We start from the raw sequence: 16,453 nt of genomic DNA, 5'->3' as shown, positions 1-16,453 counted from the left end.
AAAAAAAATATATAAATGTGCATATGTTAGAAATTTAAGCCCCACTAATGCAAAAACAATGCAATTTCCATCAAAATAAACTACCCCAAAAGCCCAAAATTCCGAAGGATTGTATGATAAATACGAGGGATTTACAAGCAGTTGTTTTTGCAAATCCACACCCCCTTACACACCAATAATATTGTCCGATTTTCGTGGATACATCGGACCTGTACGGCTTTGTTTCTCCTTAAGCCCAAACAAGTGAGCTAGGCTCAATTCACTCAAGTTTAGAAAAAGGCCTTGTTGAGTGTGGGCTTAAGTTTATAAACCACACACGGTTAGTTATCCCAACCGATGTGGGATATTGTTTAACAGTTGTGAAAACAAAGCGAAGAAGTGATTCAACCAACTCTCTCCAAATTCAGAGCTTAAAATGAGCCAATCTAGAGGTCGACCCATCATTCCCTTTGGAGTATTTTAGTGCAACAATTTCCTGGACACTAAAACTACGATAAATGGGAGGGTTCTCCTCCGACAGAGGCTCTTCAATAGGCCCAAACATTCTCGAGCCACTGCCTTCCTCAACGTGTGTTCTGAATACACATGCCGCTGAAACTCTTGGTCCAACTCTGTTTGCCAGAACTCGGTGCTTCACGCTTTTGAATTTATCATTCGAAACCAACTGCACCAAAGAATAAAAAATAAAGAAAAAGACAAGCCATATACATTATAGATGGGATCAAAAGTTATATATAGATGTGTTGCCTTGCCTGTATTAGATCTCCAATGTTTACGACTAGAGAACCAAGAACTGGAGCCACATCAACCCATTGGTTTTCATATAGGACTTGAAGACCACCGATATGGTCTTGAAGAAGCACAGTGAGGAACCCACTATCGGTGTGCTCGCCATTCGCCATAGTTAATTCTGGTTCTGGACATGCCGGATGATAATGTCCCAAGAAATAAATGCCCTCCGTGCATCCCATGCCTTTGAGGTTATTAGGGTTGAGCCCCAGAGCCTCTGACATCAATTCAAATAATGTAAGACCTAGCGTTGTCACTTCCTTCGTGTATTCCACAATTATATCCCTACAATTGATGACGCAGCACATCAAAGGTTTGAACTGTGTCAATAGTATAAGGAAAAAGAAACGCAGATAATACCATAAAAACACATATTTCTTTTATTTCAATGTTACTTTGACTGACAGCTCACGGTACTATTTAAACAAAAACCGGAAAACTCAAAAATAGACAAGCATGTCAAAAATTGCAAAATCTGATTATGCCCACAAATCAATCAATACTCCTGAGAATCCAAAACAAGTCAGAATCGATGAAACGCGATTCATACATCTAATTAAAGATATATAAAAGAAACGAATAATTCCTAAAATGACAAAAATGTTAATTTGGAGGCCTAAAAGATGTAATTTGGCTAAAAAGTGATTTGGGTCAACCCGCCAAGTTTCACACAATTTTAAAATTTAAGTTTTTGATTTCTACTATGTAATTTTAGATTTCGGGTAATTGAAAAGGTGAATAAACCTTTCTGAAACATATTCTACATCAATCAATTGACCTTAAGTCATATAGTTAAATAATTTTTTTGAGAGAAGATCACCCGAGTAGTGCAATATCTTACCTGCAAACTGAAGGCAATTCTTTGGTTTCAGGAGGATGAGGTGCCATAGCACAAGAAAGTGTGTCCCTCCAATAAGCCGCCCGTGATACGAATAAATCAAAGTTTGAATTAAAAATAACCTCTTTAGAGTAATCGCGCGAATAAAATGCTTGTTTCACGTCCGAATCCTGCTCGTGGAATCTACGTACCCCGTCGAGCATTTCTCGCAAAGTTCCTTGGCGAATCCCATGATTAACAAGCTGAAAGAATCCCCAGTTCTCGCACGCAGCTCGAACTTGTTCGATCACCGCAGCTCTTGCCCCTGCATCTTCAGTATTAATGGCACCAAGGTCTATAGTTGGGATTTGGAGATTGGGATTACAATGACTTGGCCGCAAAGTTCCGCTGTTGATGAATAAAGATTGGTGGTACCTTAACGATTCCAGCATCAACAAGTCCCTTAACACCGGATTTTGTGTCATCGAAAGCCTTCAATGCAGCTTGTCGGTCGTGATCTACCATTCTCAGTTTTCTCCAACAAAGCATCCGGTGATGATGAGTGGTAGGAGAGAAGCATATACCCACTTGGTGAGAATGTGAGATAAGTGGTCGCTAACATCATATAGGATGTGATTCTCTAAGAAGCAGAAGCTTAGACCCAATTTGTTTCTTTTCTAACGTGTAGTTCTATCAACTGTCCGATTGAATCAATGGCCGTGATTCAGGAATTGCGGACTCTACTTTTCTTTAAGAATTTGAGACCACCATACTTCTCTTTTGTGAAACTAGGATTGGCAAGTAGAAACTCCAGTTGATCGCTTGATAAAATGGTGTAGAAATAATTAAAACTGGAAAGCACATGTAAACACAATCCACCAGAACTACTTTAATCACGGCGTAGGCTTCTAATTGCTATAAAGATCACATGAATAATCATATCAATTAGAATATCATACTTGCTTTAATGATGTTGCCAAGCTGCCAGCATACTTAATTTAAGATACCATATTGTTGCTTCTGTTTCTTAATTGATTCGCTTCAGCTGTGCAAGGATCTTCATTGCCAATATCAAAGTCTTAAGTGTTGTAAAGAAGAGGTTCCGTTAAGCCTGTCTGAGAAGCAGAGCTTGTAGAATTCTCCTACGGTGATTTCTTTGTAAATTGGGGGATTTTCTTTGCATAACTCCTTGATTGGCCCATAAATTATTGGGGCATTGCCGATTGAATTCCGAGGCGCAAAGAAAGTTGCCACTGAAATTCTTGGACCTGGACTGTTCGACAGAACTCTATGAGTGGCACTAATAAACCTGTCGTTGGTGATCAGCTGCACAAAGAAAATATTGAAGCATTGAGAATCTCTTATCCAGGATTCCAAAGTTCTTTTAAAGATAAAAATTTAATATAGCAGAAGCAAACATAGTAGTTGCAGAAGTTTTATCATTCTAAAGACCGTACACTGAAATTTTATAACAATTTTTGCATATTTTATTATGCAACGAGGTAGTTGTGTTCTCAAGCATTATTCTTTATAGTTTATAAAGGTATTTGTCTTCAGCTGTCGACGTAGAAATCATAGTAAACTCAACACAAAGTAAAAGCTATTTTGATGCGGAAGCCTACAATGAATCTAACTTAGGAAGCATAAAAAAAAAAAATAAAAAAAATTTAGGAAGCATACTGAATCATAGTTTTAGTTGGTACATATCCTGACAGTGTACAAAGCAAAAAACTTGTAGATGTAACGTAAAATAAACAAAGTAGGAAAGAAATATAGGATAATGCCTTGAGGCAATGATGAAACCTAGAGAAAAGGCCTTGATCCTCATCAGGCATGTGCAAAAGTTGCTTCAGAAAGAAAAAATTCAAAAATTTGTAAAATAGCTTTCTACAAAGAACAAATAAAACCAAATATCTCTGTTAACATCCAAGTAATTCATGAAATTAATTAATAAGAAACCACCGGCAATGCATGACCTAATGCAGGTAAACAGTAGTAAGTTTGTGGAGGCGAATTGTGAAAACACACTGATTGCAAGGAATAAAGTTCTTTCAATTGTGAAAGTGCAAATCAATTCACCAAAGTTTATTTGATTCAAGGGAAAATATCTTTCTCGAAAGTTCACAAGGATGACGCTCTGAAAAACTATCTGTTTGTTATAGGGCCATGCAATTTCTCATGTTCTAACTTCTTACAGTTGATCCAAAAGAGGAAATACGGTAAAAACCACCTAGCTAGGTATATATAGCATAGAATGCACAATGTATTTCACACCATACAAGGACGATAGTCATGGTCAAACAACTGACGATTTCAATTGAAGCTAAATTCCCTCACTTGCTTGAAGAAGAACACCAATATTAACTACCAGAGCTAGTGAATAACAACTTATTAACTAAACAAAGGATTTTGAACCATAATTGTGTTTGGCCGTGCCCTAGTTAATTTTTGTTTATGGCATGCTGCATAGTAGACTCGCCGGACAAACCACGTGGTATGCTGATGTGGTGTATCCAGCCCAATAATCGTGTGACACATAAGCCGTGAATGACAGCTCAAAAGTCATTTGGCAAATGAGGTCAGTGTTTAACGGAAGTTTTGCTCCGTTACAATTCAAAATTCAAAATTCAAAAATAAAAAACAGAAAGCAAATATCACGCCTGAGAAGTCTCTCTCTCTCTCGGGGAAAAAATCTTCCCCAATCCTCTCTCTTCTTTATTCTCCGCACGACAAGAAGTAAAGAATGGCCTCTCTTCTCATATCACGCCTCTCTTCCTCAAATCATCCCCCGCAATCCGCCTGCAATATTCCAATAATTTCTTAGTTGAGAGGAACTTACGATACATTGAATCAAATCTAGGGAGGGGGGACTGTCCCGATCTGGTTCTTTGAGTGACTCAGGCGAGTAGTTTTTTGCTTCTTCTTTCCTAGATTTGAGTAAATAGATATCTGGTTAGATCTCATATGGAAGGAAGTAAGAAATAAATACTAGAGCTGAACAATACCATCCATTGTCGTCTCTAAACCCCAAACAGTTCGACGAAGATGTTGCTTGGCTTGCTCTGCCCTTCGTGCTAAAGCTTTCTTTGTGTCTGGTGCGCTAGAAGCATCAGTCTATGGCGCGCGTTGAGCTTTCTTCCTGCCCACCGCCTATAGATCTGTTCCGATTCTTGGTACATAATTTTGTATGGGAAAGATAAGATCCAAGAGATGAAGAAGAAACAAAAATTTTCCATCTGTCAATTTTTTTAGAATTTTTTATTTTAAATGTCATCAAATTTTAATACACACAAGCAAATTCCTGACATTTTATGCCTCATAAACTAAGTTGCCTGCTCGAAATTATAGAAATCTGATTGAAACAAAAAAAAAATAAAAAAAATAGGTGATCAACTTAAAACATTTAAACTTTGAGGGATTAAATTGAAAAATGCCTCGTCTTTCACTAATCAAAAATTATATTAACCCAATTCACTTCATATGAGCATCTGTTTTTATAGAACATTTGGCTGATATTTAAAAGATAGAATGATGAATGAGAGGGTTGCTATTCTTCACAAGGGAAACCAAGTTTTTATGTTCGAAAGACAATTCTATACTTATTTTAACTTTTTTTTAAAAAGATAATATGTAAATTATACCATTAAAATTCTCACACTCATCCACTCTTTATATGGTACAAAATATGATCATGTTTACCCACACTCATTTCCCTCAGGTTCATTCAATTATGTCTCAAATGACCCGTTAGAGCCTTGGAAAGAATCTTAATGGCCAGCATCACTCTAAAGTGTTGTAAACAAGAGGTTCCGTCAAACCCTTTTGAGAAGCGGAGCTTGTGGAATTCTCCTACAACGATTTCTTCGTAAATTGGGGGATTTTCTTTAGATAACAACTCCTTGATTGGACCATAAATTATTGGGGCATTGCCGATTGAAGTCTGAGGACCAAAGAAAGTTGCCACTGAAATTCTTGGGCCTACACTGTTCGCCAGAACTCTATGAGTGACACTAATGAACCTCTCGTTGCTGATTAGCTGCACAAAGACAATATAGAAGCATCGAGAATCTCTTGTCCAGGATTCCAAAGTTCTGTTAAAGATAAAAAATTGATAAAGCAGAAGCAAACAGAGCAGTTGCAGAGTTGATAGCATTCTGATAAAATAAAAGACTCTACAATGAAATTTTATAACATGTTTTTTTTTCATATTTAATTATGTGATTAAGAAGTTGTCTATTTATAGTTTATAAAGGAAGTTGTGTTCAGAGGTCGACATAGAAGCCATATAAACTTAACACAAAAGGAAAACTATTTTAATGCGGAAGCCTATAATTAATTTAACTTGGGAAGTATACTGAATCATAGTTTTAGTTTACCAACATATCCTGAAGCAAAAGACTAGCATAGAAACTCATTTGAGTTCTGTAAAAATATGATTTAGCAAGTAGAAAACAGAAAAAAAACAATTGATGACAACCAAGGGAATATTCAGGCGATCGCTGTTGAATGTGCAAGGTGGTGATGACAGTGTACAAAGCTAAAAACTTGTAGATGTTATGTGAAATAAACAAAGTCGGAAAAAATATAGATTAATGCCTCGAGGCATGTGCAACAGTTGTTTCAGATGAAATTCACAAATTCCTAAAATAGCTTGCTACAAAGAACAGAAAAGGACTACAGATCTCTGTTAACAGCCAAGTAATCCGTGAAATTAGTTATTAAAGGAACTACTGGCAATGCATGACCTAATGCAGGTAAACAGCAGTAAGTTTGTCCAGGCGAATTGTGAAAGCACAGTGATTGAATTAGGTTCTTTCCTTTGTGAAAGTGCAGCACTGCAAATCAATTTGGAAATTTTCACAAAATCCTAAAAATATATTTCTACAAAGAACAAATGAAACCATAGATCACAGATCCTTGTTAAAATCTAAGTAATTCATGATATTAGTTACTAAGGAACTACCGGCAATGCATGACATAATGCAGCTAAACAGTAGTAAGTTTGTCGAAGAGAATTGTGAACACACTGATTGCAAGGAATGAAGTTCTTTCAATTGTGAAAGTGCAAAGTAATTTGAAAATTTGACAAATTCTTAAAAATAGCTTTCTACAAAGAACAAATAAAACCACATCTCTGGTAACATCCAACTATCCAAGTACTTCGTGAAACTACTCACTAAAGAACTACCGGCAATGCATGATCTAATGCAGGTAAACAGTATCAAGTTTGTTGAGGCGAATTGTGAAAACATACTGACTACAAGAAATTAAGTTCTTTCCATTTATCCGATAAACCAGCAAATAACAAGCCCTAGCTCACACATCACGTTTGATTGATTGAGAGTCTGAGACTAGCTAGAAATTAGGAGAGAAAGCCTGCAGAGAATAGAATGGCTAGGCTACAGGGTGGGCAAGAGCTGTGTCAAATGGCTACATGCCTACAATTATACCTAGGCTGGGCCAAATGGCTTATCAGGGTGAGCAAAAGGCCCAAAAAAAAATTTTGGGAAAAAAAAAATCATTGCCCTAGTTAATTTTTGTGCATGGCATGCTGCATATTAGGCAATGCAACGAATATACAACGGATCAAAAGACTGAGCAAGGTGATTCTGATACCATGCTGAAACAAAAGAATGGAATGAAAATAAAATTTGAAAACTTGCCTGAAGAAGATCCCCAATGTTGACTACCAGAGCTCCACGCATGGGCTGAACATCAACCCATTGATTCTCATGAAAAATTTGAAGGCCCCCTATTTGATCCTGCAAAAGTATAGTGATGAACGAACCGTCAGCATGTTGGGGGTAGCCCATGGTTAATTTTGGTGCAGGACAGGCCGAATAGTTGTGACCCAGAAGAATAAGTCCCTCAGCGCAATCCATGTCCTTTAAATGATTAGGATTAAGTCCAAGAGCCTCAGATAGTAATTCAAACAGAGTAATTCCCAGTTTCATCACATGCTCCTTGTAGTCAATGACTACGTCCCTGCGATTCAGTGAATTCATCAAACACATACCGTGCATAAAGCAATTGCTAGTATTTAACCATCTATCAGTATAACATACCTGCATACATCAGGCAATTCTTCTGGGTCAGGGGGGTGAGGAGCAAGAAAACAACTAAACGTGTCTCTCCAATAAGCCGCTGCCGTTTGGTACAGATCAAAATTGCTCAAAAACGCAACCTTTCTTGAGAAATCGCGGGCATATAATTCTTTCTTTAGCCCAATGTCCTGCTCATGGAATCTACGGATTCCATCGACCATCTCGGCCAAAAGACTAGTAGCAATTCCATGATTGACCAACTGAAAGAAACCCCATTGTTGCATGCCTGGTGAATTTTTTCAATGATTTCATTGCGTGAGCTCGTAACCTCATGAATGCTTTCGAGGTCTATGATTGGAATACTGAACTGGGGATGCTTCCCGACTGCCGAGTCATCATCGATACTGGATTGTGCGCATCTGAATATGCGAGGGAGCTCCATCACTACTGCATCTACTAGACCCTTGACCCCTGCTTTTGAGTCATCAAAAACTTGCAGTTCTCTTTTTCGGTAATAAAATTGTTCATCTTTGGCTGGGTCACCATCACCATTTGAAACCAGCATTTTTTGCTTCTTGTGTGAAAGAGAGACGAAGCGTTGTGCAGAAGTTGGACTTGCAGTTTAGATCTTAAAAGGATGTACTGAAATCACAGAAGACAGTGAGAGAGATGATAAGAAGAAGATATTAATTAATTCATCATTTACTGTCGTTCTTCGGGGGTCTATTGTAAATTTTTTATAAGGGACCCGCTGTAAATTCATTTTTAATGTTTAATAATTTTTTATAAATTTTAAAAAAATCATGATTGTGTTTTGATCGAAATTACGAGTTTAATGATATATTTTTTTTTTCCAAACAAAAATCAAATTCATGCTGAAAAGAGACATGGAATGTTTCGAATTTATATTCAACGGTCTAAAATTTTCATTTCATTTTCGTGTTTAATTTGATTTTTGTTTGAAACAAAAAATATACATTTAAACTCGTAATATCGATCAAAATACAATCATAATTTTTTAAAAATTTATATAAAATCATAACATTGTATAATGTATTTACAGCTGCCACCCCCTGAATCCGGGTTCAACCGTCAACTAATCCACAGTCATCAAGCTGATAATGACAGTCGACCCATGTATGTGTGGGTATCGACCCATGTATATGTGGGTTGTTTGATGGGTCAAAAGCTCATAAATGGTCCGACAATTAAAGGCCTTAACTGGGCTCACCTTATTCCAAAATCCAAGCCCAGTATCATGATTTGGCATAACTTCCTTTCATGATTAAATTTGTAGGGTTTGTTGATTTGTTCGTATGTCACTATGCCATTTCCCTCACACATGCTCACCTTGACACATTCCTTTCATGATTTCACCATCTCAATCCCAGACCTCAGTCACAAACCCTAGAAATTTAGATCAATGCCACTCAGTCTCAGCGTCTTAGTGACTCCCATCCGAACACTTGGCCATTATTCCAGTAATCGAGTTCGATAATCACTCGGTCTCCATCACTTCAATCTCACAACTCCTTGATTTGCATGAGCAATCAACCATATATGAAATCATGGATGATTGCCTGATTGGTGGATCATTGGAATTTGTCTGGTTAAAATCAAATAAAAGAAGGAAAGAAATAAAATATAAAAGTCAATAGACAAATTCAAAACATGGGACATGACATAAAAGATAAGCCTCATCCACTTCATACTATTTACATTCTAAAGTAGGTGTTTTTTTCAATGATGTGCCTCTGAGTTTTTACCCTCAGAGATGAGGAAATTAAAATGTCTAGGAATTCATTCCCTATCTTTTCCTGGACAACTAATTAAATTAAATTTGATCAAGCTTGACATTCGAGTTGGCTCAAGTGGTACGTTGTTCCTTTAACAAGCCATTTCTCTGTCTTCCATCCATGCCGCGCAGCCCCCTTTCCGTCGCGAGCAAAGTTGATAGTGGCGATTCTAGAAGTCTACGTGCTTCATACCTAGGTTCGCATAAAATTTGAAAACTGCAGAAACAAAATCACAACTCGAACTCAACTACGAGTAGAAGTGCAACGCATATCACTTGGATCAGCCTTCGCTTGCATCGGTGGATTAGAGAAACGGCAAGCCATACCAGGCCGGTGGAGGTGAAACACGGTTGCAGGAGGCATGCCGGTGGAGGAGAGAACACCAGTAGAGAGGGGCGATGGTGAACCTATGAAGGTTTTAGGTTTTTTGTGTGATTTATGTTGCCTCAATGACGCTGCCGATTTGGATTGATGAGATAAATCATCAATCATTGATTTTTTCACACATCAGCAGCTACATGAGCGATGTGTCCTATGCACTCCACTCCAATTGGATTAAGTTTCTCATATAAGTTTCTGCCCAATGTCAACCCCTTCCCCTTTCCCCTCTTGCGTATAAAATGGTGTAGAAATAATTAAAAACTGGGAAGCACATAAACACACAACACAAGCCACCAATCGTAATTTAATCACGGCGTAACAATTCTAATTGCTATGAAGATCACATGAATAATCATATAAGTTAGAGTAGAATATAATACTTGCTTTAATAATGTTGCCAGAATACTTAATTAAGATAGATACCATATTAGCATTGCCCTTCACGTGGTCTCTGTTTCTTAATTGATTCGCTTCAGATGTGCATATATCTCTTTAGAGCCTTGGAAAGCATCTTCATGGCCAACATCACACTCTAAAGTGTTGTAAAGAAGGGGTTCCGTCAAGCCCTTTTGACAAGCGGAGCTTGTAGAATTCTTCTACCGCGATTTCTTTGTAAATTGGTGGATTTTCTTTTGATAACAACTCCTTGATTGGCCCATAAATTATTGGGGTATTGTCGATTGAAGTCGGAGGCCCAAAGAAAGTTGCCACTGAAATTCTTGGACCTACACTGTTCGCCAGAACTCTGTGAGTGGCACTAATGAACCTGTCGTTGCTGATCAGCTGCACAAAGACAATATAGAAGCATTGAGAATCTCTTATCCAGGATTACAAAGTTTTAGTTTACTAACATATATCCTGAAGCAAAAGATTATAGCATAGGAACGAATTTGAGTTCTATAAAAATATGGTTTAGCAAAATAGAAAACAGAAAAAACAATTAATGATAACCAAGGGAATATTCAGGTGATGGGTGTTGAATGTGTGATAGAGTCTCACATCGGTTAGGAGAGGGGAGGAAGTGCTGTATATAGATGGGAGGTAGTACATCTCCTTAGTACCTGGGGTTTTCAGCCTAAACTGGGCCTCAGGTACAACCCCTGCCAGCACATGAGCCGTATGGTTTGAGCCAGGCTATGGGCTGGTAGATAGGTTGGGCCTTAGGGTTTTCAGCCTAAACTGGGCCTCAGGTACAACCCCTGCCAGCACATGAGCCGTATGGTTTGAGCCAGGCTATGGGCTGGTAGATAGGTTGGGCCTTATGATGTGTTCCTCCTTCTCTATCAATGTGCAACTGTGCAAGATGGTGATGACAGAGTACAAAGCCAAAAGCCTAAACTGGGCCTCAGGTACAACCCCCAGCACACGGGCTGTATGGTTTGCCTGATGGTGATGACAGAGTACAAAGCCAAAAGCCTAAACTGGGCCTCAGGTACAACCCCCAGCACACGGGCTGTATGGTTTGCCCCAGGCGATGGGAGACCAAGGACGATAGCAAGGATTCAAAGCATCGAACCGAAAGATGTGACCGATGTGATTGAACCGAAGCTCCCATTTATGATCTGGGCAAGGGTTTGAGGGCAGCTGTTGGAGATGATGATGCGGGTACTACTGAAGTGGTGATGATCTATCAATGTGCAACTGTGCAAGATGGTGATGACAGAGTACAAAGCCAAAAGCCTAAACTGGGCCTCAGGTACAACCCCCAGCACATGGGCCGTATGGTTTGCCCCAGGCGATGGGCTGGTAGATAGATTGGGCCTTAGGTACTGAGTGATGTGTTCCTCCTTCTCTATCAATGTGCAACTGTGCAAGATGGTGATGACAGAGTACAAAGCCAAAAACTTGTAGATGTAACGTAAAATAAACAAAGTGGGAAAAAAAATATAGGTCAATGCCTTGAGGCATATGCAACAGTTGCTTCAGACAAATTCACAAATTCCTAAAAATAGCTTTCTACAAAGAACAAATAAAACCAAGATCGCCGTTAACATCCAAGTAATTCATGAAATTAGTTATTAAGGAATTACCGGCAATGCATGTAAACAGTAGTAAGTTTGTGGAGGCGAATTGTGAAAACACACTGATTGCAAGGAACAAAGTTCTTTCAATTGTGAAAGTACAAATCAATTCACCAATGTTAATTTGATTCAAGGAAAAATATCTATCTCGAAATTTCACGAGGATTTTGCTCTGAAAAAACATCTGTTTGTTCTTGGGCCATGCAATTTCTCATGTTCTAACTTCTTAGGGTGCGTTTGGTATGGGGGTAAGAATTTAGAGGTATAATTTGTTACCCATGTAAATGTTACAAGGGTAATAACAATTATGGAGAATAAGTGTTACCCTTGTTTGGTAAAGAAGGGTAAAATTTACCCAAGTATTCATTACTCTTGTTTGTTACGACTATACATTGCTGGTGTAATACCATTACCCTTGTTTGTTATTATTGTAATGAACCAAACTAGAAAAAAGTGATATTATGCATATATATACACACACAGCCAGACACACACACACACACACATATATATATATATATATAACAATTGTTAACAATTTTTGTATATATATATGTGTACGTGTGTGTATATGTGTGTGTGTATATATATATATATATATATATTTATAAGTGCATTTGTGTGTGTGTATATGTGTGTATATATATATATATATATATATATAAGTGCATGTGTGTGTGTGTGTCTGTATACATATATGTGTGTGTGTGTATGTACATGTATATATATATATATATGTATATATACACATACATACATATATATATATATAAGTGCATATGTGTGTGTGTATGTGTGTGTGTGTATATGTGTCTGTGCATATGTATATGTGTGTATGTGTGTGTATATATATATATATATATATATCTATATATATATATAAGTGCATATGTGTGTGTGCGCGCGTATATCTGTGTGTGTATGTACATGTGTGTGTATATATATATATATATAAGTGCATATGTGTGTGTGTATATATATGTGTGTGTATATATGTGTCGGTGTATATGTGTATATATATATGTGTATATATATAACTTATGAGCTTTTAGAATTTTTTATTTAAAGGGGTAATAGGTTGGAGTAAAACTTCTCATTACTTTTTATTACCCAGGTCCCCCTACTAGTAAACTTTATGTGTAAAAAATAAGCTCAATTACTAAAATTTATTACAGGAGTAAAAGTTATACTGATATAACAAACACAAGTAAACTTAAAATTTAATTACCCTTGTAACTATTACATCCCAATACCTTTGTACCAAACGCATCATTACAGTTAATCAAAGAAAGGAAATATGGTAAAAACCACCTAGTTAGGTACATATAGCATATAATGCGCAATGTATTTCACACCATACAAGAACGATAGTGATGGTCACACAACTGACGATTTCTATTGAAGCTAAATTCCGTCACTTGCTTGAAGAAGAACACCAATATTAACTACCAGACTAGGTGAATAACAACTGATTAGCTAAACAAAGGATTTGGAACCATCATTGTGTTTGGCCGTGCCCTAGTTAATTTTTGTTCATGGCATGCTGCATAGTAGACAGTGCAATGAACATACAACAGATCAAAAGACCAAGCAAGTGCTTCTGATAACATGCTGAAACAAAAGAACGGAGCGAAATTAAAATTTGAAACTTGCCTGAAGAAGATCCCCAATGTTGACTACCAGAGCTCCACGCATGGGCTGAACATCAACCCATTGATTCTCATGAAAAATTTGAAGGCCCCCTATTTGATCCTGCAAAAGTATTGTGATTACTGCACCGTCAGTGTGTTGGGTGGTGCCCATGGTTGATTTTGGTGCAGGACAGGCCGGATAGTAGTGACCCACAAGAAGAAGTTGCTCAGCACCATCCATATCCTTTAAATGACTAGGATTAAGTCCCAGAGCCTCAGATAGTAATTCAAACAGAGTAATTCCCAGTTTAGTCACATGCTCCTTGTACTCGATGACTACGTCCCTGCGATTCAGTAAAATCATCAAACGTATACCGTGCATAAAGCAATTGCTGGTATTTAAATTTTTATCAGTACCACTTACCTGCATACATCAGGCAATTCTTCTGGGTCCGGTGGATGGGGAGCAAGAAAACAACTAAAAGTGTCTCTCCAATTAGCCGCTGCTGTTTGGTACAGATCAAAATTGCTCAAAAACGTAACCTTCCTTGAGAAATCGCGGGTATGGAATTCTTTCTTTAACCCAATATCCTGCTCATGGAATCTACGGATTCCATCGATCATCTCGTCCAAAAGACTAGTAGGAATTCCATGATTGACCAACTGAAAGAAACCCCAATTGTTGCATGCCTGGTGAATTTTTTCAATGATTTCGTTTCGTGAGCTCGTAACTTCATGAATGCTTTTGAGGTCTATGATTGGAATACTGAACTGGGGAGTGCTACCCGAGTCCTCATCGAGGCAGGATTGCTCGCATCTGAATATGCGAGGAAGCTCCGTTATCCCTGCATCTACTAGACCCTTGACCCCTGCTTTTGAGTCATCAAAAACTTGCAGTTCTCGTTTTCGGTCATAAAAGTGTTCATCTTTGGCTGGGGCACCATCACCATTTGAAAGCACCATTTTTTTGCTTCTTGTGTGTGACAGAGACGAAGCGTTGTGCAGAAGTTAGACTTGCAGTTGAGATCTTACATAGGATCCACTGATATCAAAGAAGAGAGTCAGACAGAGATGATAAGAAATTCATGGTTCACATCAGCTCCACGCTCAACTTTTCATTGAATGTCGTCGTCGTCTATCCTAAAAGCAATCAAAAGACTGCAGCTGTTGATCATGATACTATTCAGTCGTGAGGATCAAAGGGGAAATAAGGAGTTGTTATGGAGAGATAAGGTGGTGCATGAAATTGTTGTGGAGAGATAAGGCTATATCCTCACCTGGTCAATTAGAAGGTATTGGATAATCATGGTGGTTCAAGTGAGACTTGATCAAGATAAGAAATGATTCAACCGATGTACAAAAAGTCTCACAGGTTGTTCAACAAAATAATGAGGTTCATCCAAGGTTTAGTTGTGGTTTATCTTCAAACAAAGTTTGTGTTTACCATGACTCTTCATCAACTAATGGATCAATCGTGATAAGAGTTAAGGTCATGTATAGAGATAATACAGTTGAGCCTAGGTTGTATTTAACATAGCTTGTGTTTAACGTTTCAGGCTAAGTCAAATGAAATAAAATTCTCTTTCACTTTCTCTCAGAATCTCAAGCATGAATTTCTAATTTTATCTTGGTATCAGAGGAGTAGTTAAACACAAGCTCAATTTTTTTTTTCTCACACAAAACAACACGTTCTTCTCTAAATTTCTTCTTCCCAGCCGTCCAATTTCTCATCTCTCAAAATCACAAGCACAAATACCTTAAACACAAGTCCCAAAAGCCAACAAAATGGCGTCTCATAACCTCAATATTAGTAATTTTATTACTCAGCACCTGGACTCCTCCAACTATCCAGCATGGAGGGAACATGCATTAGCATTGGCTGAAAGTCAAGATCTGGTAGAGCACCTCACATCAGATGGACCACCAGCAACCATAAAAGTCACCAAAAATACAGCCAGCGAAGATGGGAAAGACACAACACCTGTGACAAGCACTGAACCAAACCCAGCATACATCACTTGGAAGAAGGCAGATCGAACACTTCGAGGATGGCTTATTGCAACACTTACAAAAGAGGCCCTTGGACTGGTAATCGGGCTAGAAACCACATGTTCTGTGTGGAGTTCTCTCAAGAATGCTTATGCACAAGACTCTCAAGAGAGAGAATTCTCACTACGACATCAACTATCTTTCCTACGCAAAAGTGACAATGTCACAACTTCAGAGCACCTTCAAACCTTCAAATCGGTGTGTGATAGTTTAGCAGCAATTGGAAAACCTGTCCCAGACAGTGACAAGGTCTTCTATCTTCTCTCAAGCCTTGGACCAAGCTACAAACAATTCATCACTACCATGATGCGGCCACCTCGACCAACCTATCATGAACTGGTCTCACAACTCCAATGCCACGATCAATGGAATCTGCTAGTCCCAGAAAACAGTGTAAGTCCTCTTGAATCTTTAAATGCATCAGCTACTTCGTTTGCTTTTGTTGGACAGCGACAACAGGGCAATCAAAGTTCCTATGGTGGTACATATGGAGGAAGAAACAATACCAATAATTTCTCCAGTACGGGTCGTGGGTTTCATGCACAAGGAGGGCAGCCCAATTTTTCTCAATATAACTCACAAACAACTGGTTATGAATCACAAAAGATCCGCAAAACACCACCACCACCACCTGATTGTCGGCGCATGTCACCAGTTGAAAGAGAGATGTACAAAAATGAAGTTTGTACTCGTTGCAAAAAAGCAGGACATATCTCTAAGATTTGCTGGTGGAACCAACTGGCCAAACAAAATCAAACGGATGAACTTCCACATGCCCTTGCTGCTCTCACTTTGGATAACTCAGTTGCCGAAACTGAATGGGTCACTGACACCGGAGCTTCTAATCACATGACAGGTAACCTTAAATTGCTTAACAATTTACAACAATGTAATGGGTTTGATTCTGTTTTAATAGGAGATGGTT

At 38.2% G+C, this 16,453-nt stretch overlaps 2 protein-coding genes, 1 long non-coding RNA gene and 2 pseudogenes across 3 annotated transcripts; 1 reads left to right on the top strand and 4 right to left on the bottom strand.

The window, feature by feature from the left end:
• Window positions 1–302: 302 nt before the first annotated feature.
• LOC120014887 lies at window positions 303–2,677 on the bottom strand (annotated as a pseudogene).
• LOC120014238 (1-aminocyclopropane-1-carboxylate oxidase homolog 12-like) lies at window positions 2,678–4,618 on the bottom strand. The gene is made up of 4 exons (XM_038866155.1): window positions 4,612–4,618; window positions 4,095–4,207; window positions 3,391–3,453; window positions 2,678–2,932 (listed from the first exon to the last, which is right to left on the bottom strand). The coding sequence occupies exons 1-4, from the start codon at window positions 4,616–4,618 to the stop codon at window positions 2,678–2,680; spliced, it is 438 nt and encodes a 145-aa protein (XP_038722083.1).
• A 590-nt stretch (window positions 4,619–5,208) lies between these two features.
• Window positions 5,209–8,323, bottom strand: LOC120014886 (annotated as a pseudogene).
• A 984-nt stretch (window positions 8,324–9,307) lies between these two features.
• LOC120014880 (1-aminocyclopropane-1-carboxylate oxidase homolog 1-like) lies at window positions 9,308–14,725 on the bottom strand. Its single transcript, XM_038866987.1, has 3 exons — window positions 13,904–14,725; window positions 13,502–13,823; window positions 9,308–10,610 (listed from the first exon to the last, which is right to left on the bottom strand). The coding sequence occupies exons 1-3, from the start codon at window positions 14,440–14,442 to the stop codon at window positions 10,353–10,355; spliced, it is 1,119 nt and encodes a 372-aa protein (XP_038722915.1). The 5' UTR covers window positions 14,443–14,725; the 3' UTR covers window positions 9,308–10,352.
• On the top strand, window positions 10,700–11,635 carry LOC120014885. Its single transcript, XR_005471648.1, has 3 exons — window positions 10,700–10,979; window positions 11,079–11,176; window positions 11,260–11,635. It is a non-coding gene; the product is annotated as an uncharacterized LOC120014885 (long non-coding RNA).
• Window positions 14,726–16,453: the final 1,728 nt, after the last annotated feature.

Source organism: Tripterygium wilfordii, chromosome 14 (assembly GCF_013401445.1).
Source record: "Tripterygium wilfordii isolate XIE 37 chromosome 14, ASM1340144v1, whole genome shotgun sequence".
In the NCBI taxonomy this organism is placed as follows: Eukaryota; Viridiplantae; Streptophyta; class Magnoliopsida; order Celastrales; family Celastraceae; genus Tripterygium; species Tripterygium wilfordii.
Note: the sequence above shows the minus strand (reverse complement) of the source record. Positions and strands in the feature narration are given on the sequence as shown.